Source organism: Lissotriton vulgaris, chromosome 1_1 (genome assembly GCF_964263255.1).
Source record: "Lissotriton vulgaris chromosome 1_1, aLisVul1.2, whole genome shotgun sequence".
Classification (NCBI taxonomy): Eukaryota; Metazoa; Chordata; class Amphibia; order Caudata; family Salamandridae; genus Lissotriton; species Lissotriton vulgaris.
This window is the reverse complement of record NC_141685.1, coordinates 1806081506-1806102249: the sequence shown is the minus strand read 5'-3', so window position 1 is coordinate 1806102249 and position 20744 is coordinate 1806081506. Positions and strand designations below refer to the sequence as shown.

Sequence of the window (20744 nt, the reverse complement as noted above, 5' to 3'; positions counted from 1 at the left end):
TCCATCTTCCCGCTTGACAAAATCTTGTGATCTTAGGCAAATATTTTATTTCACCAAGCTTCCTTTTTAGGTCTCGTAGAGGCGTAGGCTTTTGCTGCTCTGGCCACGCCCTGCGAGAGATTTTGTTCTAAAAAGGGTCCTGTAAGCCCCGCCCCTCCTTTTCATTGGGTAGCTTCATCGTTCATGGTAAACGCTGGCTTCCCATTGAAAAGGAGGGTTTTTAGTTGCCACCCTGTCAGTTTTTTGGACAGCCCCTCCGGACCAGGTGTCCTGCTTTGCGGGCGACCGTCGTGAATACCTTTCCTATCAGCTTGTCTGATGAGACTGCGCAGGGAAGGTTCAGGGAGAGTTCAGCAAGCTGAAGCTCAGATCACGCGCCTCTGTTTATTAGGAGAGAGAACGTCACGCAGTTTCGCTTCCCTAGGAGCTGCAGGGGTGAGGTCACCGCCTTCCCCTCCTCCCCCCAACCCCCACCCAAGCTCTGCTGCCTCCCGTGCTCGGACAGGGGGCAGACAGCAGAGAATTCCGAGCTACAAGCTTCTTCGAGTCTCGGCATTCTTGGCTTTTGAGTGTTAAGCTCTGGTATGTGTTACTGCAGCCGTTATAGACAGTCTATGTTTACAGCCAATGGTAAAGTGGTGATAATTCACCTGACTGGACTCGGAGAAGGATGTTTGCAGACATCAGCTGGTTATCCAGAAGTACAGCCCCTGGCACGAGAGAATGCGTAGGGTTGGCCTGTTGAGGCTTGATCGCCCGTGGTTTAACATCACACCCAATGTGATCGAAGCTGCTCTCGCTCATTGTGTCACTTCCTGGCTCCATGTTCAATCAAACACAACAACCATACAGTACTTTCACTTGACAAGGGGCGCAGGTGTGGCCCCAACTATTAAAAGGGGCCCCCACCCTTCAGGGGGCAGATGCCGTCATTTTAGAAGGAGCAAAAACATTCTTCTGACAGGCCGTACTATGAGAAAAATGTTTTTTCTGCACAAAAATAAAGCTGATTTGTTCTACCCAATAGCATAGCGTGCTTGAAGAGAAAGGGGAGTCTGCATTTTCTGCATAGAATGTGACGTTACTCAGACCGTGTTGTGTATGGAGGATAATTGAGGCAAATACTGTTTGTTTCATTTTTCAGCAGTGAAAAGCTTTATGTTGTATAGCCCAAGATACATGTTCGCCAGTCTGGAAGTGCCCGCGTTAAGCGAGCACCGAAATGGTACAAAACGATTTGCTTCATTTTTTACGGAATCAAACTGTACCTCGGGTGGTAACCAAGACTGAATCTCCTCCAAAGGCGGGCGTTCGTCTTGTGCTTCAACTGCAAGGGTTTCCATGAGCTAAAGGCAGTGCTTAATTGGTTCCGGTGCCTCCCGGTGCATAGCACCGGCAGTTAATTGACAGGGCCAGGTCTACACATCTTACATGTGCGTCACACATGCACATTGATGTTTTAAAAAATTTACTGAGTCCGACCGTACTAATACTCTTTGCTCAGCGTGTTCAATCATGCAGGTCACAGCGGTTAACAATAGCTGCCCTGCCTGCCTGCCTGTGGTGCCGTCCATTCGTCCAAGAGAATAAATGAAGTATGTTGCTTGCTACTGTGATCATGGCGGCCGCAGCCCTTAGTTACTTCACAGTGAGTCCGTGCATTCGTGCCCAGTTGACTGTGCATGCGCGTTTCTTGAAGGTGGGCGGGCGCGGGCCGTGGGACCTGTAAATTACACACCACACATGGGTGGCAGCAGTAGTACTGTCTGACACACACACACTGATTGATTGGGGCGCCAGGGGCGGGCAAGATTTGATTTCTGTTCTGTTCTGATAGGGGCTGTATGCGCAGCGCGCGCAGATTTTTTTATTTCACATGACCACGCGCGCCATGCCCCAGCATAACCCCCGCAGCTCACAGCCAGGACATCATCCATTGTTAGAGTCATCCGCGGGCCGCCGGCGCTTCCCCAACTGCCCCCGAGCGACGACGACATTGAGGCTGAGCCGCATGAAACATTAACAGCAAATGTATGTAAAATTCAGAAATAGCCCTATCTGCAGTTAGCCTAAGCCTACCTTTCTCTAGAGTGTATGAGCCTACATTTTGTGCTAGAAGGAGCGGAGCATTGACAAAATGAAGTAGTCACTAGCAAAACACAAAACAACACAGGGACCAGTGGACAGCTTCATGTAAAGTTTTTACCTGAAGAACAACACTGCCCGCCATATTTAGGAACATACTTCGAGGAGGCGTAATAATTTATAATGAGCAATACTGAGTAAAACAGAAGTCCAAGATGGGTTTTCTCTTCATGTCTAACCTCATCTTTCATGGAGGGGGACCTAGCCAAAAAAACCCCTATCTCCCCGTTTTTGGTATACATGTAACCTCATCTTTCATCATTCACCATCGAATTCTTTTTTCCTGTAGCAACAACTCTTGTTGCTCTGAGTCTCCTAATTTCACAACTAGTGTACATTCCTTCGAAACTTGTCCCCATGGGCTCTTTAGTTGGCGGTTGGTGCGACGAGTAGAGCGTCAGTGGAAGTGTGAGCAGAGCAAAATGGGAATGTGATTTGCAGAAGATCACACAATTTGGTCAAGAAGTGTGGCTGTGGTTCGAGTCTACCATTTAGGTACAGGACAATATTCCTCATGTATTTAGTTTAACACTAAAGGCCATTATTGGATGGGGAGCTGTTCAGTTGTGCCAGCCCTCCATTATTGATGTTGTCCCTAAAAAGTTTGTCTGCCTTTTTCATGTTTTTTTTTTGGAACTGTTTGTGAGGGGCTTCTAAATATCAACCTGGTAATGAACCCTGAGGGGTCCTCCAAAGGCTTCTCCGCACTGTACCCTCAATTCCCCCCACTGTGAAACCCTCTGTGGAAGCCCTGGTTGCTGGCAGTTCATTCTTGTTTTTCGATTGGATAGTTGCACCAGGGTGAGTTGTCTGCCGGATTACCCATATATATTTAGTGCAGAGGCTTTGGGCATATTATTTGTTTCTTGTTTAGTAAATGTATCTTTGGGGTGTCTTGACATGTAGTCAGCAGGGTTTTCCGCTTTTCCAGGCTTGTGTATAATCGTATAAGTGTATTCTTGAAGGCGAAGACCCCAGTATTCTAGTCTCGGCGGCATTTTAGCTCTAGGGTTGCCAAAAATAGTAATGAGGGCCTGATGATCAGTAATTAGTGTGAAGTGTTTTCCATATATAAAGATGTGGAAATGCTCACAGGCCCACACAACAGCCAAGCTTTCTTTCTCAGGCTGTGAATATGCTTCTCCGTCTCAGTCAGGCTTCTACTGGCATAGGCAATTATGTATCGTTGGTCACTTTCGGAGTCATACTGAGCTAGAATAGCTCCCAGCCCCACGGGATTGGCATCAACAGTAATCTCTGTCTTCTTCTTCGGATCAAAGTAAGCCATGTTGTTAGCTGACTCCACAGCCACTTTAATTTCATTGAATGCTTGTTCACAGCCTGCAGACCATTTGAACGGGTGGCCTTGTTTGGTGAGTTGTCTCGGGATAACTGATTGTTGCATAGTCCTGGATATACCGAGCACAGTAACTGGCCATCCCTAGAAAGGAGCGAACATCTCCGGCATCACGAGGGCTGCCACCTTGTATGGATCCGGTCTCATCCCTGCCTGTGAGAAAATATGGCCAAAGAACTTCAACGTGGACTTATGGAACTCACACTTTGCTTTATTTAACGTGAGGTTGGCTTCCATCAATGCATGACAGACTCGTTCCAGAGCGGTGTCGTGTTCTTGTGTCGTGGACCCGTAAACCAGGATATCATCACTGTAATTTAGGGCGTTAGAGATGTGATGAATCGTTTTCCGAATAGCTTCCTGAAAGATTTCAGCGGCAGAAGACACGCCAAAGCTGAGTCTCTTGTACCTGAAGAGACCAATATGCGTTGAGAAAGTTGTGATGTAATGTGACTGCTCATGCAACTCTAGTTGGGGGTAACCTTTGTTAAGATCCAGTTTGGAGAATATCTTTGCTCCGTTCAGTGATGCAATCATGTCACTGATATGTGGCCCGGGGTATCTTTCCCTTTCAATGGCGGTGTTGGGCGCCCTCATATCAACACACAGACGGACTTTGTCCGGTTCCCCCTTCTTCGGCACAACTACTACAGGAGAGACCCAGGGTGCAGGTCCATCCGTCCTTTCAATGATGTCAGCTTGGAGCAGATCCTGTAGTTTCTGTTTGACGCTTGTTGGAGGTGAAAAGGGATCCACCTATGATGTTGGGCTACTGGAGCTATTTGTTCGTTGATGTGTTATCGAATCTGACAGTGGGCCATCTTTCCCAGGTCAGCAAATAGCTTTGGAAATTTCTGAACCACATCAAGTTTGTCATCTACCTTGAACAAGATGTCACCAGTCTCAGTCGTTCAGCAGTCGGAAGACAAAAAAGACAGTCAGCCTCTGGCCCTTTAATGACATGGATGTAGGCAGGAATGGTGCGACCTTGATACGTGAGATGCGTTGAAAATTTCCCAAGCAGGGGAGTGGCTTTTTGGACATCCAGGTGTAAACTCTCACATGAGCAGGGTTTAATTGCGGTGGTGACTTCATCCTCTGATATTCTCCCACTGGTATATAGTTGAGGGAGGCTCCACTGTCCATCACAAATTTGGTCCAGTGCATACCAACTTGAATGCTGAGCCGAGGATATTTCTTCAATCGGTCAAGGTCAGCGACCATACATATATATTCATCACTGTCATGTGAGATGGGAGACAGTGACCTCGATTCTTGAGAAGGGGTGCGTCGGGATCGATAGCTCCAGCGAGACTGGCAGCTGGAGTGGGATGATCCCATTGACGAGTCTCTGTGATCACGTACTGCTTTGACATAGTGACGCGTGCCTAATGGTCGAGAGGACCTTTCCTGATCCCCCTGTTTGTCCTTCCTGTAAGTTCCACATACGTTCTTGAAGTGGTTCTCTCCTCCACACTTCCTGCATTTTTGACCCATGGCAGGGCATCCTTCTGTGTGGGGAAAGTCATAACCACAGCAGTAGCATTTAAGATGGCGTTCACGCCGTCTGTTGTTTCGACTGAAGCTACGACATCTTTGGTTCTCGGGTTGCTGTAACATTTTGGACCGGGATGACCTCGGTTTCGCTGGAAAATATCTGCGTGTGTTGCGAGATTGAAACCTAAAAGCTTGTTCACGCTTTTCACTACTCCCGGCTTCCATCTTCATGGCATGTTCTTCAGCCTGATCATGCACCCGTGTCATCTCCTCAATTTCGTCCAGCGAATAGCTTTTCTTCAGTAGCTTCCGCCGCAGTGATTCAGACTGACAGCCTTCAAGACTCTCAGACGAAGGGCATCCTCAGTCGAAAAAGGATCAAACTCACAATACCGTGCCAATCGTCTGAGACGTGTGATGTAAGCGCACATGGGCTCTTCTTTTTCTTGAGCAGCTAGGTTAAACGTATATCTCTCATAGTCAATGTTCCTTTTGTGCAAAAATTTCCGGTTCAGTGCTTCACACACATTAGTGTAAGATGCTGCTTCAGCCGCAGGTAATTCCTTTATGATTTGGCCAACATCTTTTCCTATTAGATTCCGTAGTGCTATTAGCTGTTGACCGGCTTCGGTCATGTGCGAACCCTTCATGAAGTCTTCGAAATGTTCAAGCCACTCCTTCCAACGAAGACCCATACCTCCTCCTGTTTCAAGGACTAAGGGTTCTGATGGACCCAAAAATGACACTCCAAGCACCCCCATCTGTCCAGCATAGGCTTGCGCCAGGCCCGCTTGAGGAGGTGGTGAGTTAGACATGGTGATGAGGTGGTCGTCTATCACACCTGACCACCGACTGAGACGACAGTTCCCTCTGTTGCATCGGACAAAATATACTCCAAACCTCCACTGGACGTGTTTGACTTGAACTTGGTTCAACCAATGTACACAAGAACACACCCCAGCTGTATTCGAAAACCTCTCGGTTTGCTTTTACCAGTGCTCGATGATTTTCCAGCTTTGTAATTGAATTTATCAGTGCTTGATGGATTTCAGGTTTTCCAATTGGATTCCCCAATGCTTGATGATTTTCCTATTTTCTAGTTGCATTTGCCAATACTCGATGATTTTTTTCGATTTCTCACTTGAATTTACCAATGCTTGATTATTTGCTGAAGTCACAATTGAATTTGCCAATGCTCGATGCAAACCAGACTTTTCTGTTGCATTTACCAAGGTTTGATGCTTTGTTAGGCCCTCCGCCTGACTTCAAAATGGCCACCGGGACTCCTTTGCAGGGGATTGCAGCAGGCGCCTGACTCAAAGGTGGCCGCCACAAACTCTTGCGCCCCACGAGATTTGGCCACATTCACACCGGCAGCAGCTCCTCCATCAATCGGACCGTCCCAATAACCGAGGGACAAACGAGGACACTTACCCACAGGTAGTGGTGACGGTAGTTCGCGACTGGGGTGGGCTCACAGCTCGCTCTCACGCAATGCAGCAACGCGGGACCTCCGCAGTACCTCGGGTTTACAAATGCCCCGCACTTGTCTTTCGCCGTTCCTACGGCGGGGGGGCTCACAATACCCCTCGCTCCAGCAGCGGGCAGACTCGACTGGGGTAGGCACCCGGATCGCGATGCTCCACAAGAAACGCGGTCGGGGTAGGCTCCCGAACTGCGCCACGTAGAACGGTGCTGAGCGCTCCACGCACTCGCGCAGTGCTTCCAGAGCGCACAGGGGTCAGAATCCACGCCGCATAAGTCGCGGCCACGCTCGTCGCCAGCTGTAGTGTCCTGGCCACAGAGGACACAAACTCAGGTAAGTGGTTTACTTCTTATTTATTCAATGCACGTCTGCTACAGTGCAATCCCCGACTCTAACTGCCTCTTTCTGGGCATGCCCCTCCTCTTCCCTTGCCCTTCCCTCATCACGCCTCCTCAGCCGAGGGCGACCTAGTGCCCACAGTGTAATACGAACATTAGTGTGGCTCAGGGGTTAGAGGCGGCAGACCCGGAAGCTGAGATCGGCCCTGGACCAGGGTTCAATTCCCCGCCTCGGCGGGTCTTGGGCTAAAAAATTCCACGGACTCGATAATTTTCACTCCGGTGCCTTCTCAACTCACGGGTTCACACTCTGCGACTCTGGGCAATAGCTTGCTTAATCTCCACAACGGCCCCTCGCGGCGGGATGCCTGGCTTTCACCTTGTGGATACCCTGCCGGGGTTATCTCACAGGGGAATACCAGGAAGGGGTTCCCTAAGCAAGCGCTTAGATACCGACCTCGGTCAGTGATTTGCGCTATATAAATACATGCACATTTACATTTACACTGTGCTCAACCCTCCCCTTTAGAGGACTTAAAAATACCCAGTGAGGCTGCACTCAAAGTGTGGGTGATGGCAGACAGTCAATGCACGGCAGCATCTGTGAAGGTGTAAGCAAAGGGATTTTACTGCTGGGCTAACAATAAACGGAACAGTGCCTGTCCTGTCCTCCCTTGGCAGCTGGTTAAAGGGGACGGCTTCCTCTCACTGGGTAAACCACCAGTCTACACTCATATCATCTCTCCACGTCTGCCCTGGTGCCTTCCTCTTATTGTGAACTCACACCTGCAGCTCGCTTCCATAAGTCGACTTGGAGTATATAACACGTATTATTGCCAACCTTCGCTGTTCACATCTGTGTTTTAGTTCCATTTTAACACCCTCTCTTCTCTTATAAACATAAATTTACTAATTATTACTTTACACAAAATCTCAATATCATTTTTGAAGACTAGTGATCTACAGGGGTCACAGCATGAAGTGTCTGCACTTCCGTTTCCTTTCAGTGCCTGGAGTGATACTCAGCTAGCTCTGGGGCTTGCACACAAGAATTCATTGAGGACCACAGCTTACTGGCTTGGTTGACATTTAGAAAGGGTTAACATCTGTCCTCAATCAGTAGTGCTGAGCTGATGGGCCAATTCACAAAGGCTTTATCAGTATGGGCAATACCACTACAGGAGCCATCTTGTATGCACTCTTACATGCTTTTGCAAATGTGCCAGAAATGACCGACTCCCTATTAGTAAAAGTGCAAAGAGAGTACTGTCCGTTCTATTTCTATTTACTTATTTTAAAAGTTTTATACAGCGAGAACATGACCCATGCTGGTATCAGAGCGCTTTACACATGTTCAGAGAACAAAGACATATGGAAACAATTAATGCTTCCAAGATGTTGGAGAGATCAGCCCAAAATATAGACGCAAATTGATATAGTGGTACAAACACAATAATCATAACAAGAACTATCATCAAAAGCAATGCTATTGAGCAGTAGTATTATTGCTTTAATATAATATAATGTAAGTATCTAAAAGTGTACCCTAAATGTCTATCACTATTTTGTACTATGATCCTCCTCACCTACGCATGCTGTATTTCGAGGTGGCGTGTCAAGAAAGTATAGTAAAAAAAAAACAAAAGCAATAAAAGGCATTGTTAACCCTACAATGCAACTGGACAATGAGGTGTTAAAGCTGTGAATGCATCAATCCCGGACTCCTCCTGTTCAACTCACTGAACACTGCCTCTATTATGTTCAGAAATGGTGTGGTCTTAGGCAAAACTAACAATAGATAAAGAGACAATTTCCAGTTGCCAGTAGGGGTTACATTAAATAAGTGTGTTTGTTATGGTCATGGCACTGCACACTTTTTTTCCTGCTCACATTTCTGACATACGCTAGAAATCAAAATATTTGTTGTGAATCAAGAAGTGGGAATTTGCAGAAACAAATACGGCTGGGGATTGGCCTTAGTGGGACATTTGCCTCAGCCGCCGCAGATAAGCCTTCCAGAGGGTTGGTCCCTAAAGAGAGATGGCTCCTCATCATGATTTCCTCAGTGCATCCGGGGTGTTGGTAACTCTATCAATGTGTTATCCTAGAGCTGTCATTGTTCTTCACCACTGTCGGACAAATTATAGGCGCCACTCTTGTGATCTTCATTGCTAATGTGCAAAACAATCTTCCAGTGTCTTACAATGGTGCAGTCAACAAATGCATCCAGACAACTCAACCACCGTCCAAGGAACCACTTACACTGGCATAGCAAAACTTGAGGGTGCCCCCCTCAATGGTACTTGGAGGGACCCTCTCTGAACTCAGTTGGGAGTTCACCAGCCAGTGTACTATTCTGAGGGCCCCCCTTGGAGCTTAGGGCCTCCCCACATCGCAGGGACTGCGAGGGCCACTGCACTTATATCCTTTGCATCATGCTATGAAGCTGCCACTAAAGGTTTTTACCCATTTAGGACCAGCTCAGATAAGCACCAGATATAACACCTCTCTGTTGGCAAGTCAGTGGAGTTAATTGCACTGGTGTGTGCTATCTTCCCACTGTGTAGTGTGCGGTATGGACTCTCCAACTTTATTCGACAGCGGTATCATGACTGCCTAGTAGGTACCGTGGTTTATAAGTATCTGTGCTTCTTTTAAGTATCTAAGGTAGCTGTTAAGACAACTGCAGAGATCTAGAAATGTGTAGGAACCTGATGAAATTCCGACAGATCTGTCTCAGCCTTTTATCCTTACCTAGCTGATAAACTGAGTGTCATTGATCTGAATGTCCTCTGCAACGGTACAGAACTGCAACACTGTGCCACCAACGTTTCTACAAAGTAATTTATTTCTCTAGCTACAATGCTTACCCATGTCTTTCTCCTATTTTTTTCAGTGACGGGATTTGACTTATGGGGTGCCGTGGTCGCAACTGGAGTAGTGTGCACTTTCTACTGTACCTTGGTATGTTTGTGGCTCCCATTTAAAATTGTACTCGTGCCTTCACAGGCAGTGAAACAGGATGACGGAGTTTAGCTATTGCAACACGAGTGTCTTACGTATTTTGCCTTTATTCACGAAACTGCAAGTTATTTTTATAAACAGGCAGGGTCACATTGAAACCCTTGGTGTAACACAAAGCTCTTCCACAGGATTGCAAACACGAGAGTAAGTGGAAAACAGTAGGCGTGGTTTAAAAAACTAGAATAATCCTATGGGAGGTGGCAGTTTAGGTTTAATGCAGCAAAGTATAAATGCATCTATTTGGGGTCTACGAATCTTTTAAAGCAGTAAAGGATGCGAGATGGGTAGAGATGAACTCCACAGCGAAACTGAGTGATTTGCTGAGAGGCTTGTCCGGCTGAGAAGTGGGCAGCGCAGGGGCAGTTATTGCCTACCATTCTCCCAGTTACCTCACTGGGCAATATTCTGGTGAGCTCCATTTGACACATGACTCTCTCTGCTGGTCGTGCAAGCCCTGGGCTGTCAACAGACCGCTGATCCTCGGCAGGGAGCCCACAGAATCCACCAGACAAGAACACATTTGCTGCTGTCATGTGGGAGATCCTGAAATCAGCTGCATAATGGGGAGAAAAGAGCAATGTTCTGAAACATAGGGAGAAGTGTAATGAACAGGAACATGGTGCTACCATGTATTTATCATGAGATGAGATGCGATGTAGCCTTTTAACTATCACCCATGGAGTCAGGAGACCTGGTTTATAAACCCACAGATAAGGTCACACCTGAAAACATTGACTAAAAAAAAAACGGCAAAAACGAAATTCGAAAATATCTACTGGCCGAATATCTACCATATGTAAATATCTCCCTACAAAAATGTTGATCCCTTTTAAGTTGCTAGATCTAGAAAAACAAATGTTCCCTATTGTAAAACTGGGCTGATGCTATGTACTATACGGAGTCCTGTGCTGGCATATTTAGAGGCAAACCCCAGGAAATTGGCTTGTGTGGATGGAAACGTTGTTGTAGTCTCTTTTTCATGCATGCAAGATATTTTAGCAGTGTTCAGTCTATATACTCAAATGCTTGTGGAGTTTCATTAGAGCTGTAGACTACTTGGGAAATCACTTCCCCTCCACTGTCACAGAATGCATCGAACATTTGATTAAATTCAAGCAGACATTGTTGAAAGTGTGAATGTGCATGCGTTGTGAGGCCACATCTTCAGTATGGTGTCCTTTCTGGAGACCTCGTTCTTCGTTCGCCTTGTACGACCCTAGGGGCCATGCCAGCGGGACTGTGTCCAGTCTTAAAGCTCCAATTATAAATGTTATGTCCAGCACAAAAGGTATCAGCAGGACTATGCCAACTATTGCTGGATGCCATGTGGAGTGTGGTGTCTACTTCCGGATATTCCTCCCAAAAATAGTGTACTCGGCCAAGGCCACATCTTGGTTGTTGGGCCCAGCTCTTAGAGGCCTGTTTGCATTATTGTATCATGCAGGTTTGAAGTCCAGTACTGGGTCCAGTTCTAGAGGCCTCACTCGAATACTATCTCCAGTCCAGTCCTCTTTTTTGCCCTGCAGTTTGGCAGTCCTCGTTTTAAAAGGAAAGATGTAAGTGCCATAATACAAAAACTGAATGAACTCTCTTGCCTAGTACAGGATACCTTGAGGTCTCTGGAGAGGTGTATGTGAAGCTGCCTTCTGAATTACATGCAGCTTCATTTCTTAGACTAACTTCCTGTAATCGATTTAAACCTGATGCTGAAATGACCTGGCGCCCAGCGCCTGTGTATACCCGATGTCACGAGCTCTGCAGTAGCTGAACAAGAAACGTGTAGTAACAATCAAAATGAGAATATTAAAAAAATGTCTTGGCCAATAAACTCTGATAAAGTTGAGACTGCAACGCTCTTTCTCCCCTTCTCGGCAATGGTGCCTTGAGTCTTCACAGATTAGGCAGGTGATAGACAGGCTCTTCACATCATGGACCGATGGGAATCCACAACTACAGTAGGCCACAGATGCAGAGTTTTGCCAGAAAATACATCTGTATCTCTCAGTTTGGGGAAAACATGTTTCAGGCTCAGAGTGGAATAAAATATAGGGGTTATTAAACATTTTTGCACTACCTCTGTTAGTGGGGAAGCCAATAACTTCAAAAGGTGCATCGCAATGACATTTTGATTGCTGCCCACGAAAGGCCTACTGCAGTATCTGGGGGTCTCTACTGGCTCAGGTTTAGACCCCGTCGTCATATTTGCTGATTAGTGTCAGGTGTCTCAGCAGAAGCAAACCTTCTTTTGGCTTCCTCAGGTGATAGACAGATGTGATATCACCTAAAGGATGTAACACGATCATTTGTCAACACTTACCAGATAGCCAGCCTGTGCTCATGGCAGAGATCACATCTTGAGGGGGATTAGAGCTCCTCTAGAGGGCTTTATTTGACATCTCTGTTTACTTCCATGGAGACAGAGGATCCTAATCTTGGAAGGGACTCTCTTGACCAAACTCAGCGGGATAAGGTGGCCTGGCGTCCCTCTCCCCTCCCGCTTTATCACACGTTGTTGAGTGCCTAGGTGGAACAGAGGCCCACCTTTCTTCAACCAGAAACATCTCAATCCCACGAGGATCAACACTCCAATAAAACAAACCAAACAACAAACATTTGCAGATTCCTCCGTCCATAGATAAGTGAGTAATTGAAGACCCTTTGTAAATATTCTGGGAGTATGGGATGTCTGAGAAGTCGAGTGACAGATCCTATCACTTCCCTCTGGAGGGTCGGCCTCCACCATATTCTTTCCCCAGACAGAGATGATGAGTGGTGGGGCCAGGCTGTGATGCCAAGGTATGCACTGCAGTTAAGGCGGCCAGTGTCAGGGGTCCGTCAGGAAGCACAGAGCCTCCTGAATAGAAACCTTGTGCATCTTGTGGTCTGATGAGACACAGATAGGCTCGGCCCCTTACCCAACAGTCCAACGCAGTTTCACCTGCTTTACTCAGATCAAGCTTCCCAGATACTGATGCGTCTTTTGTCGATTTCCATACCTACTGCCAGCATTGTACGTTTCAAAGTAGCAGCTATCTCGAGACCCCAGTGCCACTGAAATCAGGCCGAGCAGGATCAGTCACTAGGACAGGCCACCTGTGAAAAGGAGTGGTGAAGCCCTGGGCTGAAAGAAAGACCTTCGTGTTCGGTAGAGATGGCGTCCTCGCCCAGTCCAGATGAATGAACTGATGGTGTGGTTAGAGCAATGCCTCAGTCACTGTAGTTCGTGAATATCTGCCCACAACTGAGGTGGAAACCAGTTCAGCAAACATGCTGGAGTTTGGGCCAGATTCACACACCGGCTCCTTGGCAGCACGCTCTGCGTGCACTGAGCAGCCTTGGGTTTTGACAAAGCAACATTCTCCAATGCCTGTTAGAGGTGACTTAGAAGATGCAGGACTGGCTAAGAAGAACTTCTCTTTGTTTACACTGCATGCCTCTTTAAAACAAGGAAGAATTACATATTAGGAGCCTCTGGTTTTGTCATAAATGTAACGTTCTACTCACCAAATCGTTGAGGTTGAGCGACATTCAATACTTATACAGTCTGTCAACTACATCCCCACACCGCCGCCAAAAACCATATACCGAGCCAATTGTGTCTGTGATTGTTGAATTTATTTAAGAGACTTTTTTCTATGTCTGAGAAAGTCATGTTTTGAAAGCAATAAATGTAATTCGCACTCAGAGAACAATATTCTTTGAAGGCCAGCCAAACAGAATGTTCCCTCTCTAGTCTACAGCTACTGCTGCCAGGCTGAAAAGGGACCATTCTGTGGCCTCCACCTCCCTGTTCATCCAGTGAGCCTGCAACTCTCCCTTAGTGCGAGGTACTGGCCTGGAGATCATCTGAAAGCGGAAGTAGGTTTCTTCATGGGCACCGGCTCTCTCTAACTGCCCCTCTTCTCCCCTTCTTTGTCAAAGTGGAAATGCAAGCCCTAACAAAATCAGAAATGTAGAAAAAAAGACAAACCGATGTGTTTGGGCTTTTTTCCTACTGTTTTGTGGCATTGGTACTTATGAAGAGGGGACTCGGCAATACCTGCCAGGCAAGAACAGCTGCTAATTTCCCTCCTCTGAATGCTTGCGGCTCAGGAGCATAATTGTAGTGGGGGGGGGTAATTATTGTTCGCACTTTATTAAAAAGTGTCAGCAGTGCTCCAATGCATCAGAATCAAACAGCGTGTATTTGCACCGGGAAGAGCGGTCCAATGAACTGTGCACTTGCAGACGGGTAAACTGGGGTTCCGAGGCCACAGACGTACCCCACTATTCTGAATACCACACAGAAGTGTCGTTGATCTGGATTGAATTACCTATGATTTACACTTCTTACTCCAGCTCGCATTAGTGAGAACTTCCATACGGTTACTTTTTGTCATTGTTAGACCCCAAAAGTTAGAAATGATGGCTGATGCTTTCGGCGAGAGGGTGCGTGTGCTCCAGGGAATGGTATGATGTTGTGGGTCTGGATACATGTTTTTTGTGGCCGAACGACAGGGTGCCATCCTCAGGTCAGATTAATTATCTTGGACAGATTTACAGAAAAAGCTAAAAAAAAACTGGGCAGGGTTATAGCTAAATTGTTACAACACAAAACACGGCTGGACACATGTGAAAAGAGATTATGGAATTTGTCACATATTGATGACATTTACTTGAAAGACATTTTGTAGGATTTTACCGCCTTTGCAGTTTGATGTGGACTGACCTTTTTAATTTTTCCAGCAAAAAATATTTCATTTTTAACCACAGCTAAAACCATTGCCCCGACACCTCCAAGATGTTAACCAGATCAACTAACAGTTACTTTATTTAGTTTAGCTTCAAGGTCACTCCACAGACGACCTCCTTATTTAAAGGCACAAGAGTGGCCCACTTTAGATAGAGCAGCAATGCGAGCGCCATCTGAAGGCCTGGGATTGCATCGATCAGTTATTGCCTCCATTTGTAAATAGCACAGACAGCAGAAATTCACAGGCCAGACCTGCCAGCTAAGGCAGCTGTGTAGAAGTGACAGGGAGCAGTATTCGTTGTTCAGTGTATAAACTAAATGTCCACCACCCCCAGCTGTTGACGTATTTCCCGTGCCCATACAAGAAATCTAGGTTTCAGCCTCATGAAAGATACAGGATTCAATGGCCCTTTCAGAAAGACAAGCATTTGCAAAGCCGTTATGTTTTACTATAATCTGCCAAAGCATGCACACACAGGCATTCACAAAAATGCTGTTAACGTTTGTTGCATGCACCAATGCTTTTTATGAGATTACAGTCTAGCCTATTGTCTACCCCAGTGCTGTGAATAAAGTAGCAAAAGGCTGCTTTCTGTTTAGAATGCATATAATCGATAAGGAATTGATTATTATAACCAGCATGATGATAGAGTGTAATTTTCATATGTAAAATAGCATGATGAGGTCACGTTTTAAGGTTAATGCTGTCATGTTTTTTGCAAAAATCCTCCATGTTGAAAATGGGCATAACCACAGATTCTGCCATTAAAGCTACAGCAGCCAGAGAGTGGGGTTTCACCCAGACTCAATTTTTCCACTAGGTTTACTTCAATGGGTCGCCTCAACCTTTGTGCATTTAGAGCTTACTTTTTCAGAATAGTATGGAAAATGTTTAGCAGGCAACACCATTCCAGGCACTCCCAATGACATTCCAGCCACACCCAATGACATTCCAGCCACACCCTAGGACATTCCGGTCACTCCCAAGGACATTCCAGCCACTCCCAACGACATTCCAGCCACATTCTTGGACATTCCAGCCACTCTCAATGACATTCCAGCCACTCCCAATGATATTAGTCTATTTCCTCTGGAAAAGGCAGCGCCCCTGATTCATTTGTTGTACAGACACCTAGGTCACGGCCACGGGCCTAAAGTGCTTTGCAGTGAAACCTGACCTGCCCAAAATGAACCAGCCCCCACTGATGATACTGTACATATTCCGTATTCCTCTCTGTTTTTGCTGAGCCTGAAAAAAGGATGTCATCAGATACAATTCTGCTGATGGCAGCTCGGCTGTTAATTAATTCAGGGACGCTCTCTTACTGTGTGAGACCCAGCCTAGGCTATGGCTAAGCTCCAGGCTTTCTTTTGCAATAAGTGTCCTTGGAACTGAGAGTCATGGCTCGCGCAGCACGGAGGGACCTCAGAACATTGCCAAGGGGGTTAGAATGGATCCTTCCTCAAGTAAGGACTTTACGAGTCCATGCTGCAGTGAGTCAGCAGGACTAGAGAGCAAGAACTGAAACTCCAGCATCAGGGGTTTGACTTCAGTCCGTGTTAGTCACATAGCAGTGACACAATTAATTCTAAGCAGGTGCCTTGAAAGGTGCACTATAGCTATGTCTTTTTTTTAATTAGAGGTGTTTATTATTTTGTTTGGGTAAATCTAAATGCTCCCTATTTGAGTATTGAGGGCTACAGACGCCACCTCCTGTTATGTGGCGATCCACCCAGTGTAGCTTGCCCACTGTGGTCCAGAGTATACAAAAAAGTGATGGGTGGAATGCTTGAATTAGTCTCAGGAACTGGCAATTCCTCGGGCCACATCTCAGTTCTTCATTAGCTGTATGCAAGTCAATCTTGACCCTGATCCAATAGGAACAGTCCAGCCCAAACAGATCTGGAAAACAAGCAACCCAAAACTGCTTTCTCCTTGGTTGGGGCTCTTCAGCTGGGTGTAGCAAGGTTCCTGTGGCTCCAGGACCACGGAGCCCAAGCCTGGGCGCACCTGTTGCAGCGAAGCGCTTTCAAAAGTTTTTTTTAAAACCTCATAGGAGCTGGTAAAAATGAAGCAGAGTCTGGAAAACCATAAAGACATATAATCTTATTGTGTTTTATTACTATAATTGTATGTTATAGAAGTTCAATGTTTGATCCACAAGTGATTGTTATTTCCTATAGGGTGGGCTGAAAGCTGTTGTCTGGACAGACGTTTTTCAAGTTGGAATCATGGTTGCCGGCTTTTCCTCTGTCATCATTCGTGCTGTTGTTGTTCAAGGGGGAATTGAACCCATTTTAAATGACTCCTTTCATGGCGGAAGATTGAACTTCTGGGAGTAAGTTTTCCGGATTTTTTTTCCTGCATCTTCATGCAACATAATTGCTTTAAAATGGATTATATGATTATTTTCTTAGAAATACGTTTGTAAAGTCACACAATGTAAGCACAAGTGTAAGTTTCAGCATTTACAGCCTATAGAGTGAAACTTCTGAACAGTGCTGAGTTCCCGAGCTTTTGATCTCAATCATCCTAGGAAGGATTTGCATGGATACATCAGTCACTCCTGCACTGTCCCCTCCATGAATTATCACAAAGTTTCAAAAACTTTGCGAAGCACCGAGGACTTGACTCTTCAGTATGGAATAACTCAAGTCCTGGAACGTGCTCCTCACCATCCTAGAGGTGGTTCACTCATTCATATCTACTGCCCTGATGCTTAGGCAATTGGTCCACATTTCTCATTCTTACTAGAACATTAACTTCAATTTTGAATACCATATATATATATATATCTCCCTTATGGAATAACACAAGTTATATATATATCTATATTGGAATCTTACACCCTTCCTATTATGCCTGCTAGGCTGCCTGCCTATCTATCTAAAGAGACATATTCAATTTTTATATTGCATGTTTATTGGGGCGGTTTGATTGGGAAAACATTTTTCCAATGTGCAGCTAACAATGGACAGTGATTGGAATCAGAAAGTTTATGTTTTATTTAATTTTCATGAATGCATTTTGATACAACAATGGCCACTTGTGAGGCCCAGCGTATTTGTGTGAATCTATTGCTGCAGTATTTCCCATACGATTATGGATTTTAATACATAATTTGAACATTTCGCACAAATATTTCTAGCTGAAATGGATGAAAATAATATTTCTAGATAATAATCCACATAATTTAAAAAATGTCCTCATAATTTTGATGACATTTGTGTACAATTTGGTTGATCCTGAGGCATAATCCTAGCTGCCCAGACAATAGTAAGCTCTGCAGACACAGCTTCATGTGCTAGCGTGTTACTAAAATACTTTACATGTGTGCATTTGGGAGGAAACAGGAAAAGAGCTAGTACACTGTAATCAGAAAGAAAGTCATGGCTTCAATGTATATTTCACATGTCAGTGGGATAGCTAAATGTTACCAATATAAACTAATTTCAAATAAAGCCAGAACATGTTAGCAAGGCAAATGTCTAAACATCTTCAAGGCACCCATATCAGGAATATTTCTACAAAGACGTTTTTGACAATCATATTATCGAGTGTTGATTCTATTATCACATCTACAATTTCTATTTTTTTCTGCACAGTTTTAACCCCAATCCATTACAGAGGCACTCTTTCTGGACAATCGTAGTTGGTGGGACCTTTACCTGGACTGGCATCTATGGGGTCAATCAGTCTCAAGTTCAGAGATACATTGCCTGTAAAACCATATTTCATGCAAAAATGTAAGTGTTTTTGGTAGTGTTGTATTGATTGCTTTGTTAACCTTGTTGCCATATTATTTGTCCAGGACTGTACTGCACATTATGTTGTATAATTGTACTGTACATTATGTTATATCAATGAGAACTATAAGCTCACACACTCGCCACAAGTGATTGCACTCGAAGCTTGGTGGGCCGAGGCCAAACTGCATTGCACAATGGTCACCAAGAGGGAGTGGGTTCAGTGTAATGCGTGGTGACAGCCTAACTCAGCTCAAGAGCCAATAACACCTGAATCACTCACCTTCATTGGCTGCTTGTGCAGGAGTGCGCTGTTGCAACACTTTCTTCTCTTGCACAATGTCTCAGTAGAAAGAGAGCGCGGCGGGGTGTGTCAACATATATTGTGACATTTGAACTTACTTTATGTTCCAGCTCTGCATCAGTAATAAGACAAATGATTCGTTGAATATCTTGACAGCAACATCTTTCGCAAGCTCTGTTGCTGCACATAGGCACTGAACATATGCGTTTTTATAGCTGTCTCCGACCCACATGGTGAGGTTGGGACCTTGTCATTGGACTGTGGTCACATGACCAGTTCGAGAATGTAGATCTAACCTCGCTGTCCATGGGGTAGATAACCTCGGTCTCTGGTGGTTATGTGATTCAGTCAATTCCCCACAGTGGCGTAAGTGTGTAAGAAGGTAGCCCTGCTTTTCTCTCTTTCTGTTGAACATGCTCACTCCGTGAATTCTCCCCTTGCTGTCTACTTTCTTACCATAGTCTCTTTGGGCCTGCAAGCATGGAACATAGACAAGCCTAACCTTCAGCAAACATTTATGCATCGTTTTACTTAATTCAATCCATCTCATAATGTATCATTTTCTTCACATGATTTAGGGGTGTGCAGATCTGTAAAAAAAAATTCTCATTAACTTCCCACAGTTCTTGGCAGTTTTTTACATACTATCTTCTAGTTCATTAAGTTTTGTGCATATAGGTTTTCTTGTCTGTTTTCAAATCAGGGCTTTCAAACTCTTTTTAAGTTGCTTCGAAACATGTCACCAATATTCAGTTAGATTTCAGACGAAAACTTAACTCATAAGAAAAGAATCCACGGTTAAACGAAAGCCTGGATTCACAAAGAAATATTGCCAATTATCTTGAAAAAACAACTCTGTGACTTAAATTCAGATAATGTGGAAATGTCAAGAACTATGGGGATTCCACATCCAATCTCTACACGAGATTTCACTTGCATAATTTTAAAAAAAGCACCTTACGTTCCTGATTATCTTTTCTCACAATTGGGGACATTTTTCAATAGCCCTCAAGCCTGCATGTCTGAAATATGCCATTAGATCAGTTCTTGTAAGTTTCAGACGTGATGAATAGAGTCATGTTGTGAAACAATGACATATTTCTAAAAACTTTTTTTATTTCTTCATAGGAGACCATTATGAGTTTCACAAAGCTGTCTGGGCACCTATGAGTGGCCTAATATTTCTGGATCCAAAATGACAGGGTCTTGAAACACCAGGCCTGGTTTTATAGGTGTATATTAAAACCATTAAGAAGAGGGGGCGTGGCTGCAGTCAGGGGCACATCCAAGCCCTCATCTGCCCTTACTAGGACCAGGGAGCAGCAAAAAGTGCTCTGCCAAGCCCCCCAAAGCTTGGCATGGCTACCCATGGCACCCTGGCACCCACCTCCAATCCCTGACCCTCATTACTTGCTGAAGGTTACCACCTACTCTGAGCATGTGGTAAGGGGCAGCATTAGGCTGCTTAAAAAGACCCAGTATTTCTGGGGCTAGCGAGGCATTCCCTTGGGTAGATTGTAATCCCTGTAGCTCATTGGGAGATTCCAGCCAGATGTGTTAATTCAGGGCCCAGTATCGCCACATAAAGTTATCATGGCAGTTGTAATGGGCCCACAGAGTTGCCCACATATTTATATTTATACTTGCATTCCATTATGTAGACTACATTATGTAGTGTTACAGTTTATAAATTAAATGATGGGCCATTTTGTATTCTCATCGTAATCATAACTGAATATTTTCTGATTGACTGCAAGTTCCTAAGCAGCTCGTGCCATGTAGAACACACTTTGTAGACATATTCTCATTGTTAGTTTACAACAGTATTAGTCACTAGATTAGCTTGTCCCTGCATTTAGGCAATGTGCAATATGTAAATGAAGGATATGTTCACATTTCTAGGTTATGATCCTCAGCAATTTTTAAATGTGTTAAGGTTTTGCAATGATCAATTTATACAACTAGATTATTGATAAGTATATTAGTATATCTCATTTCTAATTGGGTTTACGATTATGAGTCATTATTTGCTTTTTATTTATAAGATTCCTACAATTTCCCGTCCTTAGCTGATATTAACTAATAAAAATATACTGAAAAAAAGTCCCTTTCTC

General features: G+C 44.9%; 1 protein-coding gene across 1 annotated transcript in view; it reads left to right on the top strand.

The window, feature by feature from the left end:
- Positions 1 to 20744, top strand: part of LOC147751240 (sodium-coupled monocarboxylate transporter 1-like) — a 127560-nt gene that overhangs the window by 55808 nt on the left and 51008 nt on the right. The window contains exons 4-6 of the mRNA XM_086919127.1: positions 9720 to 9787; positions 16764 to 16918; positions 18186 to 18326. Of these exons, the coding sequence (XP_086775253.1) occupies positions 9720 to 9787; positions 16764 to 16918; positions 18186 to 18326 (364 nt within the window). The remainder of the gene's footprint in view (positions 1 to 9719; positions 9788 to 16763; positions 16919 to 18185; positions 18327 to 20744) is intronic.